The 12,235-nt window shown below is 43.0% G+C and overlaps 1 protein-coding gene across 1 annotated transcript in view; it reads right to left on the bottom strand.

The window, feature by feature from the left end:
* LOC142159335 (obscurin-like) overlaps nt 1-2,892 on the bottom strand; it is a 54,258-nt gene extending 51,366 nt beyond the window's left edge. The window contains exons 1-3 of the mRNA XM_075214136.1: nt 2,873-2,892; nt 1,493-1,661; nt 194-275 (exon numbers count right to left, since the gene is read on the bottom strand). Coding sequence (XP_075070237.1) covers nt 194-275; nt 1,493-1,625 — 215 coding nt within the window. The 5' untranslated portion in view covers nt 1,626-1,661; nt 2,873-2,892. The remainder of the gene's footprint in view (nt 1-193; nt 276-1,492; nt 1,662-2,872) is intronic.
* Nucleotides 2,893-12,235: the final 9,343 nt, after the last annotated feature.

Genomic DNA, 12,235 nt, shown 5'->3' with positions numbered 1-12,235 from the left:
AAAGACTCGGACGATTGTGTAAAGGTCCCAGCGTCACATCACAAAGAGAACTGACATTTGTAAAACGATCCCTAATTCCAGCGAGCTGAGAAACCAGAGAGAAACTATCATTTGTTTCTAGGAATCTGAATTGATTTACAATAGTGACAGTAAAGATATATGTGGGCTGTGAGCACATTAATATTCCTCCTACCTCCCAATCTCTTCTTTAACCTCGAAGAACGACTTAAGTTTCCTCCTTTTGTGAAGAATCTTTGTGTCTTGTTCTTTCTCATCTGTAAGAAAGAGAAGCTGATGTCACCTGTCAGATAACAGAAATCCCACGTCTGCTCTGAGAGGCGTCTGTCACCCACAGACTGATACAAACCCTCTCAGACATGAGTGACAGATCTTCCTGTACACATATTACAATACACTAGAATACACAAGAACATCTACCCTGTGGACACAATGTAACTCTTCACATCTTTACAAATTGCGGCATTTATTTTCTGCTATCACACTCTATAAATGGGTGTACCATTGTGACAAAGAGACTTCAGTCCTCAATTTTGACCTAATACAGAACTTGCAAATCTATTTTGTTTGCCATTTTTAAATGCCAATGGAAGGTGTGTGGGAATGACATGACCAATCAAAAGCTGCCATCTCTTGACTGCGGCTTGTGATTGGTCCTCCCCATCTCACCCCTCTCCTGGTTTTCGGCTCGGGCTGTAAGAGAAATGGTTTGCCACAAGAAAAGTCGCTATATCTTAGGTACAATTTTGTGTGTGTGGGCGTGAGGGGGGGGGGGGGTATATACTTGGCATAGATTCTGTAATTGTTGGCTGCTTAGGACTAAGCAGCTAATAAAATTGTCTTTTATAATAGAGCAACTAATATGTGAAACTTCTCATGTTCCAACCTTGACCGACCATGAGATCTCATTCTATTAACATTTGCTGTGCAGCTGTATATGAGCTATTGTTCTCTGTTACCGCCCACTCCAGGCTGAGGATTGGCTGGCTGTGTCCGTCAATGAGATTATTGAAAGGAATTTCTCGGTGTGCAGTCAAATATCCCCCCCCCCCCACAATCACAGCTTTATCTCATATATCTTCAGTTCTCATGAACTTTGGAAAACATTTGCATGTGCATTTGTAAAGGCTATTAGTAACTCATTTATATGAGTTAGTTTGTATTTTAGGTTCAGCAGTCCTGCAAAGAAATATATTTTAAGTGGGACCTTTATTTATATTTTTTATTCATTAGACCTTTCATGTGTAGGTGTCACTAATAAATCTGATGTGATGTGAAAATGCTTCACCATCAACTAAAAGCAGAAGAGAGACACCTGTGGGCTGTAAAAGGTACTACACTCCCTCAAATAAAACGTTTACAGGTTTCTACATAACTGTTGGGTAATGCCTTTTCCCATAAAGAGAGATCATTTGTTTTTGTTAACTAAGAAATCCACACAACATATATCATTATGAAACCATCCGATAATTACCCTCATGCATAATAAGCTCGGCCTTGCAGGACACTTCCCCTGCGCTGTTGCTGGCCGTACAGGTGTAGACTCCGCCATCTCCGCGTTTTGTTCCCTGGAAGATGAGGGAATATTTTCTGTCTTCCTTCACCATCTGGAGTCTGTCACTTTCCTTCAGTCGGTTGTTGTCCTGCAAAGGTAAAAGTGGAATCTTTGTACAGCAAACGTGACTGAACAGAGCAATAAGAGCGAGTGTCCGTTATATGCACCTTATACTGTTCCGTCACACCATGGGCACACTAAAGGTCCCTGACTGGAGGAAATGTAGCCAAATACAGGGCTGGCGCTACCACCAGGTGCACCCTGGCACCCTAGCCTAAAACACTGAGTGAGTGACATAATATCGCTTATTCCGTGCTCACTTAGCGTGCTCACTTAGAGTCCCCACACTGAGCGTCGGCCATCGGCATGGAAGGGCGGCAGCTGGTAGTTTCTTATCCCTTGAAACTGCCAGTTACTGCTCCACCATGTTGGTTATGGGCAGGACGTGGGCATTGGACTATGGTGTCCCAGCCAACCTGGGCCAGTGAGGTACCAGGGGGCCACATAGGGCCTCAGACACCTCAGACATTCAGAGCATAATTTCTGCACATATTTGTCCTCCACTACACAGGTGAGCACCAGCTCTCTGCCTCATTACAGACAGTTTGTGCTACAACTTGCACATACAAATGTTGCAGCAAAGTTGTCTTCAATCACTGACCAGTGAGGACGCACCAGACATATTCCATAGTTCACTTAAAATACTGCTCTTTTTAGCATCATTTTTATCTTAATAAAGTCATGACATAAAGATCTTGCTGCATTTATATTATGTACAGTACATTACAAGTCAATAGTGTGTTTGTGTCTATGAACTTGATCTCATATAAAGTGCATCTGTAGGGTGAATTGTGTTGATTTAAAGTATTGGCCAATGGTCAATTTCCAGGACCTATGAAAACAAGTAAAAATCTAGGGTCTGATTCATTAGGATCTTAACTAAAGAAACTTCTTATTTCAGTCTCCTGGACAAAACCATGTTACAATGCAAGGGGTGCAAATTAGTTTTCTATTTTGCACATAAGTTAAATACTGACTGTTTTTTCATGTAACACACAAATATCAACTTTAAATTTCAGTGTACAAATAAGCTATCAAGTATTTGTGTGCTACAGGAAAAAACAGTCAGTATTTAACTTATGTGCAAAACAGAAAACTAATTTGCATCCCCTTGCATTGTAACATGGTTTTGTCCAGGAGACTGAAATAAGAGGTTCTTAAGTTAAGATCCTTAATGAGTCAGGCCCCTAGTCTTTTGGGGTGATAATATATACCAGGCAATGGTCAGTGTAGGCTCACCTTATACCAGGCAATGGTCAGTGGAGGGTCACCTTATACCATGAAATGGTCAGTCTAGGCTTACCTTATACCATGAAATGGTCAGTCTAGGCTTACCTTATACCATGAAATGGTCAGTGTAGGCTCACCTTATACCAGGCAATGGTCAGTGGAGGCTCACCTTATACCAGACAATGGTCAGTGGAGGCTCACCTTATACCATGAAATGGTCAGTGGAGGGTCACCTTATACCAGGCATTGGTCAGTGTAGGCTCACCTTATACCATGAAATGGTCAGTGGAGGGTCACCTTATACCATGAAATGGTCAGTCTAGGCTTACCTTATACCATGAAATGGTCAGTGGAGGGTCACCTTATACCATGAAATGGTCAGTCTAGGCTTACCTTATACCATGAAATGGTCAGTGGAGGGTCACCTTATACCATGAAATGGTCAGTGGAGGGTCACCTTATACCATGAAATGGTCAGTGGAGGCTCACCTTATACCAGGCAATGGTCAGTGTAGGCTCACCTTATACCAGACAATGGTCAGTGTAGGCTCACCTTATACCAGACAATGGTTAGTGGAGGGTCACCTTATACCAGGCAATGGTCAGTGGAGGCTCACCTTATACCATGAAATGGTCAGTGGAGGGTCACCTTATACCAGGCAATGGTCAGTGTAGGCTCACCTTATACCAGACAATGGTCAGTGTAGGCTCACCTTATACCAGACAATGGTTAGTGGAGGGTCACCTTATACCAGGCAATGGTCAGTGGAGGCTCACCTTATACCATGAAATGGTCAGTGGAGGGTCACCTTATACCATGAAATGGTCAGTGGAGGGTCACCTTATACCAGGCAATGGTCAGTGGAGGCTCACCTTATACCATGAAATGGTCAGTGGAGAGCTCCCATCTATCACAGCATCAAACTGAGCCGTCTCTCCGCAGTGGACAATGACATCTTCAATGGTCACCTGCATATAAGGGGGTCCTGTAAACAAACAGAGTGTGTAAAGTGCCGATATACACAGTCATTAACATTTACTAGTAATTACTTATAGTCTTGGTGGTCTGAGACGATAATATTCTTGGATTTTCATACCATAACTCCCCATGGTCTCATGCATTCATTACAACCTCACTTACTCTGTATTTCATCACATTGTTATATTTTATACTCACAGGTGCAAACAAAGGATTTAGAAGGGTTGGTATCCTGGCCAGAGCAAGTGTCAACTGCCTCATTTAGTTAGTATTACTGCCTGGGGTCATGAGTTCAATTCTGACCATGGCCTTATCTGTGAAGAGTTTGTATGTTCTCCCTGTGTTTGCGTGGGTTTCCTCTGGGTGCTCCGGTTTCCTCCCACACTCTGAAAACATATTTTGAGGTTAACTGGCTTCTGACAATATGGACCCTACTCTGTGTCTGTGTGTAGCAGGGAATTAGGATTGTAAGCTCCAATGGGGTAGGGACTGATGGTAGTGACTAAATACCCTCTGTACAGCGCTGTGTAATATGATTGGAGCTATATATACAATAATAAATATACCCAAGGTCATACACCCACAATGTCAGTTTAAAGCCTACCCAACAGTAAGTGCTTTGCTCCTTATTAACGAGTCCCACATTTGAGGAGTCTACAACCAATTGGGGGTACCCTATCAATGCTCTCTTCTGACACACCATAGATGTTTCATAGTTGGGGTATGATCCTGCAGAACACCGAAACCAATATGTCATGTAGTGTAATGAGTCCCTATAATCAGTATATATAGTAAAATATACCGGTGACGGGTGGATGCACGACCGCATTCTGCTATCCTAACAGACAGGTAGCGCTGTGCATGACACCCCAGAATTAAATGTATCTTTTAATTTTATATTTAAAGGGTCAGAATAGTGTCTCTGAGGTTCCCCTAAAGTCTATATATTCCATTCTGATCTCTTCTGATATCTGAGGTTTCATGTGACATGTTAATCTATACAGCACTCAGACTTCCATTCATAGGGTAGTGGGTAATTGTTTCCTGTATGGACACAGCAGCGTACAAAAAGATAAGTGTATTCCCTTCTACCCGGTATTTTACCTTTTTACAGGGCAAGGAAATTATGGTTATTTTAAATGTATCCTAATGTGTTTAAAATATTACCTGTAATGTTTACTGTGACATATACACGAGTAACTGTTTTGAAATGATATTAGCATTTGTGGCTGTTAAATACTGGAAGTTTCTCAGAGTTATTGAAATTACTTTCATCAATAATTCATTACATCAATCTTGACATTATATAGAAATTGTGATTATTTTATTTCAGAAACAATGTATTGTTCATTTTTGCCGTACATTACTTATTGTAAGTTGTGTTGTATTATAGTTCAGTCTCAATGTGTTATTATTAATTACAACAAATACTTTGACAATCCTTGATTCTTCCTCTGATTTGTAGGAATCCCACCACCCCTGTACGTGTGGGTGTTCTTCACAAAGACATGTGTAAAAATTAAATGTCCATTGAGATACATTACTAGTGGATCCGCGTCAGATCACAGGCGGGAAACGTGGAGACAAGTGCTTGAAGCCGACATACAAGAGGTTAATGGTGACTGGTTGAAAAATTCTGCTAATCGTGTTCTCAGAACATTAAGTTCTTTTAGTGTCCTTGGATGTAACTATCCGACCCCACTGACGTCCCCAGGTTTAGTATGGTTAGAAGGTTCAGTTTAGATCTTTCCCTCTGTAAGTGTCAACCTCCATTGTATCAATGTTGTTCCTATTTATCTGTATATACTGAGGTCATCCATGTCCCCATGTGGGTGTATACTGAGAGGGTTCAAGGCCCCATGTGGGTGTATACTGAGAGGGTTCAAGGCCCCATGTGGGTGTATACTGAGAGGGTCCAAGCCCCCATGTGGGTGTATACTGAGAGGGTCCAAGGCCCCATGTGGGTGTATACCGAGAGGGTCCAAGGCCCCATGTGGGTGTATACTGAGAGGGTCCAAGGCCCCATGTGGGTGTATACCGAGAGGGTCCAAGGCCCCATGTGGGTGTATACTGAGAAGGTCCAAGGCCCCATGTGGGTGTATACTGAGAAGGTCCAAGGCCCCATGTGGGTGTATACCGAGAGGGTCCAAGGCCCCATGTGGGTGTATACTGAGAGGGTCCATGTCCTCATGTGGGTGTATACCGAGAGGGTCCATGGCCCCATGTGGGTGTATACCGAGAGGGTCCATGGCCCCATGTGGGTGTATACTGTGAGGGTCCATGTCCCCATGTGGGTGTATACTGAGAGGGTCCATGTCCTCATGTGGGTGTATACTGAGAGGGTCCATGTCCTCATGTGGGTGTATACCGAGAGGGTCCATGGCCCCATGTGGGTGTATACCGAGAGGGTCCATGGCCCCATGTGGGTGTATACCGAGAGGGTCCATGGCCCCATGTGGCTGTATACTGTGAGGGTCCATGTCCCCATGTGGGTGTATACTGAGAGGGTCCATGTCCTCATGTGGGTGTATACCGAGAGGGTCCATGGCCCCATGTGGGTGTATACCGAGAGGGTCCATGGCCCCATGTGGGTGTATACTGTGAGGGTCCATGTCCCCATGTGGGTGTATACTGAGAGGGTCCATGTCCTCATGTGGGTGTATACTGAGAGGGTCCATGTCCTCATGTGGGTGTATACCGAGAGGGTCCATGGCCCCATGTGGGTGTATACCGAGAGGGTCCATGGCCCCATGTGGGTGTATACCGAGAGGGTCCATGGCCCCATGTGGGTGTATACCGAGAGGGTCCATGGCCCCATGTGGATGTATACTGAGAGGGTCCATGTCCTCATGTGGGTGTATACTGAGAGGGTCCATGAATGAATTTGCATCATAGGGCTTGTAAGCTATAGATTCAGCTGGCATGTATCAATTCAGTTTCAAAACACAGAAGTCTGAGCTCTTATATCCCCGCCCTCTTACTATTTGCTATGGTAAAACTGTCAGGCAGACATGTTTCTTACATTGTTGTAACAATGTTGTAGTTTCCACTTTTAACCCTCAGTGCTGCAGAGAAGCTTATTACGTTATATATCTTGCATTCAACAGAAAAATTACTACAAATGTTTACAATTCATTTTATCATTAATTGAAAGATATGAATTTAGACAAACATATTTAATAGATATATCTGCTATGCAGAGATATAGTGATATTTATTTAGTCCACATAAAATACAGCAGTGCTATATAAAGTAGTGATGGGCAACCTGATACTCTTCGGGGGGCGCATGGTACAGTCCTGTAACCTTTAAAAGGGCCGCATTACCCTTAATCTCAGTCTTAAAAATGAAAAACGTACCTTTGATCCAAGAAAGAGACACCTCGCTGTAATAACATATCAGCATTTTACACAAATGTTACAAGCTATAAAAAAACTAATCTGAGAATAAACCAGGAGCTGGGGGCCACAGGTTGGCCATGACTGACATAGACAGTAAGATCTACAGACTTGTTCACTTACTGTCAATATTGAACTTGACTCATGGGATTAATATGAGACCTCTATTTCAGGCTGGGTACACACTACAGAAATTTTCTCCCGATGTGTTAACTATAACGATTTTACCAATTTGGTAACAAAACAAAAAAAGTCCCGATCAGCAGCTGATTCACGTGTACACACTATAAACGTTTTACACAATTTACCTTCAGATCTGTGCTCTTCATCTGTCATAACCATTGGCTGAAAAGAGTGTGACTCCGTAAATTCTTTGGAGATCTGCCTACACTGCCGGTCCTGAGCGCATCGCTCCATCGTTGAACGAGATTTATTTTTTTTCAAAACCAAATGAAACGATACAAAATGCTTTGGAACAATAATTGTTCGTCGTTGCAGTATCAACACTAATGTGATATTGGGCAGTACGGTGGCTCAGTGGTTAGCATTTCTGCCTCACAGTACTGGGGTCATGAGTTCAATTCCCAACCATGGACTTATCTGTGTGGAGTTTGTATGTTTTCCCCGTGTTTGCGTGGGTTTCCTCCAGGTGCTCCTGTTTCCTCCCACTCTCCAAAAAAACATACTAGTTTGTTACTTGGCTGCTATCACAATTGACCCTAGTCTCTCTCTGTCTCTCTGTGTGTATGTTAGGGAATTTAGACTGTAAGCCCCAATGGGGCAGGGACTGATATGAATGAGTTCTCTGTACAGCGCAGCAGAATTAGTGGTGCTATATAAATAAATGGTGACGATGATGAAACAGTCATTTATCGGGTGATTTGCTGAAAACTCTGTACTGTGTACCCAGCCTAAGATTTACTTTGATGTGATTATTGCAAAACTGTGTCCTCCACTCCAGGATGTTTATAAGGGAGCAATGTAGGTGTCTTCATCTGGGGATTTATTCGATCAGCGATCCCCTCTGCCTCAGTAAATTCCTGATGATTTTGGAGGCAAGGGACGGATTTCACCTTCTTTTTCAATTGTAGTCTCAACACCCCATATTATTGAAGGAAATCCAGACTTTTCCAGGGACCAATTTGACCGGCCCTCGACAGATTTTAATAGTTTCCCCCAAGAGGACATCATGATTCAGGTTTTATGATATCTCAGCTCTGTAATGATAATTAGGGACGGGATCTCGTTGTCATTATGGAGTTAGAATGGAATTACCCTTGCATTTGCTGCACTATTGGAAATAACTGTAGGGAGTGAGAACGAGGGCGATTCTACGAGTGTGTCCCTCCAATCCTCCTCCGTTCTGTTAATGCAGCATTAATCAAATGTATCCAAGATGCATCTCTGGGGTTTGTGAATCCCCATTTCCGATCAGTAACGCAGGACTTACCAGAATATAGGTAATAGTATTGTCGATGTTAATATGTAACATATATCATTTTGCTGAAATACTGTTCAGCAATGTATAAAAGTGATGAAATAGAGATATCAGAGACTTTCAAGTTGAAAACTGGTTTAGCAGATTCCAAGGCCGTAGGAACGACCTTGAGATAACCTTGACATCTCCCTTGCTTGAGCTCAGTTCCCGCAAACAGTATCTAGCAAAATTCATTAGTATGACATATATATGATGCACTCGCATTGTACTGTGTGTGTAGGAGGCAGACGACAGTTACAATATAACTCATACAAAGCAACTAATTCTCTCAAATTTGTGACCTTCCACAAAAAAATACTACAAACGATGCACAGTGAGTATGTCAAGCACTGGAGATTAAGGGATGGATGCATCATCCAAGCGTCTCATGCAGATCTAATGAAGAATTTGAATATGATATGGACTATTTGATATTTAGTGACATTTACATCAAAACCAATTTAGCCATCGCTGAACATGTCCAGCGCCGAAAAGTAAGGACATTTCAATCAAGTTTTCTGACTTAAGTTTAAAGGGCTTCCTCCATATAAATCCTATTCAGTTCACTATAAATATAAAACATATGATGACAACAGGACCAGTAAGAATCTATCACTAAAAACACCATCCAGATATATCTATAGAGGACCTTTATCAACCTGTTGCACTATCATCTGCTGTAAGGATTTAATGAGTTATTCTGCTGCTTCCACACTGATTCATTAATTGGAAGATAAAGCAGATTATTAAATCAAAATAAATCGGATTAAAAACGTATCTTTGTATTGGATCAGGGAAAGTTCTGACATGTCTGGAATATAAAATAATTTTATGATGGAAAAAGTATTAAATAAACTAAGATGTAAAGATATTCTGTAGCAACGAACTGAGTTTTGGAAAACATGTGGGGGATATAGAGATTATATTATATTATATGACACCCACATCCCCGAATCTGCACCCTGGGATCTGTGCTGAGTCTCTCCTACAATCTCTCACTTGTTGTTCCCAGGAAGCCGCGGAGCAGGTTGTACACTCAGCCTGTACTCACTTGTCACCTTGTCATCCTTCAGGTGAACGCAGGTCCTCTCCGTGGTCTCGATATAAACTTGGCTACGGACATCCCAGAGCTGATCCGTCGCTCTCCTCCGGTACCACTCCGCTGAATCCATTTGAAGCCTGGGGAAAGAGAGAACAGCTTTTTTTTTTTTTTTTCAGGAGCTATTTTTAAACCAGTATGTGACTAAGACAAGCAATCTGTTCACGGAACGAGAGAGAATGACATCCTACCTCACTTCTGCTGCTGTTCTCATTTGTTTCACTCTTTTTGTGTGCCTGTTTTTATTACAATAAGCAGTGCCGGGGCCTGGTATATAGAATAAAATGACGTCTGTCTGACTGCACGGAACGGGTTAAGGAGCTTCCGTTGTGGCTTAACCCTTTCACTGCAGCAGTCTCACCACACATGGCAGAGACAGGGTTAAAAGCCAGCACTATTTCATGCAGTGTGATAAACAGAGCGCCAGGGAGAGGATCAGTCACGTATTAATCTGCTTTTCCTGAAATGTATCCTCTCAAAAAAACGGCATATAATAAAAACACACAGGGGACGTTTGCAGAGGAAATGCGCATCTCGCTCTCCGCTTTTGTACCTGATTTTCCCCTGAGCACTTGCACGTGTGCACCCCTCCAATTTACATATACAGCACTTGCCAATATTTCTAGGATGCGATTGTGACTTCTCTGTGACTGTTACCTGTCCGCTATCTATGTACCCTGTGTACAAAGTGTTATCGCCATCTACCCCCTAAACCACTCATTAAAGTACTGTACTTTCATTTAGTAATGAAGTGTTATCTAAGGCAGTGTTTCTCAACTCCAGTCCTCAGGACCACCTAGCAGTACATGTTTTCCCTATCTCCTTGCTAGAGCACAGGTGTATTCATTACTGACTGACACAGTGTAGCAGGTGGTATAATTATTTCACTGGTCACCTGGCAATCCTGCACTGTTAGTGGGTCCTGAGGACTGGAGTTGAGAAACACTGATCTAAGGGGTTACAGATGCTGTAACATATGAGCGGCTTTGTGACATGCGCCGCAGTTGTCTTTACATTACTTTCCACCTGGGTAACTGTATCTATACTACTACACAGAGGATACAGAGGTGCCCGAAACCCAGATCCAGCAGTTTTATGTCCCAGATGCTCAATATGCACATTATTTAGGATTTTTGGTCTGTATCTGAAATATCAAAGTAAAAACATGACAAGAAAGTTCCGGCTACTAAAACATTAGACTGCCCTTAATTTCCTTTGTTTTGAACAGGGCAGTAAAGAGTTAATTAGGAGAGCCTTTATCTTCCTCTTCCTTTTGTCTCCAAAGTTCTAGAAGGGTTGTCTACAACCGTCTCCTCTCCTTTCTCTCATCTCACTCCCTCCTTGATCCATTCAAATCTGGTTTTTGCTCCTTCCACTCCGCCGAAACTGCACTCACTAAGGTCACTAACGACCTTATTTTTGCCACAGCTAAGGGACACTTCTCCCTTTTCATCCTTCTTGACCTCTCGGTTGCATTTCACATCGTTGACCACTCGCTCCTTTTGTAAACTCTCAAATCTATAGGTCTGTAACACTGTCCTCTCCTGGTTTACCTCTTACTCACCAACTGCTCCTTCTCAGTCTCTACACATGACCACATCCCCCCTCTTCCATTACCTGTTGGAGTTTCCCAAAGATCCGTTCTGGGCCCCCTGCTCTTCTCTATCTACATCGCCTCCTTGGTGATCTTATCCGCTCTGTTGGCCTCCAGTACCACCTGTGTGCTGATGACACATAGAACTATCTTTCATCCGCTGACCTCTCATCATCATCATCATCATTTATTTATAAAGCGCCACTAATTCCGCAGCGCTGTACAGAGAACTCACTCACATCAGTCCCTGCCCCATTGGGGCTTACAGTCTAAATTCCCTAACATACACACACACAGACAGAGAGAGAGAGAGAGAGAGAGAGACTAGGGTCAATTTGATAGCAGCCAATTTACCTATCAGTATGTTTTTGGAGTGTGGGAGGAAACCGGAGCACCCGGAGGAATCCCACGCAAACACGGGGAGAACATACAAACTCCTCACAGATAAGGCCATGGTCGGGAATTGAACTCATGACCCCAGTGCTGTGAGGCAGAAGTGCTAACCACTGAGCCACCGTGCTGCCCATATCCTGTTACTTCCACCTCTGGAATATATCCAAGATCCGGCCCTTTGTCACCATGGAAGCACCCAAAACTCTTATTCAATCTATTGTAATCTCTCACCTTGACTACTGTAACCTCCTTCTCTCTGGCCTACCTGACTCTCACCATGCCTCTCTTCAGTCTATCCTCAACGCTGCTGCCTGCCTCATTTTTCTCTCCCGCCGCTCTATCTCTGTTGTCTTTCTCCGCCAGGCCCTGTATAGGCTCCCCTAGCCTGCAGAATTAAATTTAAACTCCTCACCCTAACTACAAAGTTCTCAA

This window comes from Mixophyes fleayi, chromosome 5 (assembly GCF_038048845.1).
Source record: "Mixophyes fleayi isolate aMixFle1 chromosome 5, aMixFle1.hap1, whole genome shotgun sequence".
Classification (NCBI taxonomy): Eukaryota; Metazoa; Chordata; class Amphibia; order Anura; family Limnodynastidae; genus Mixophyes; species Mixophyes fleayi.
This window is presented reverse-complemented; position numbering and strand designations above follow the sequence as displayed.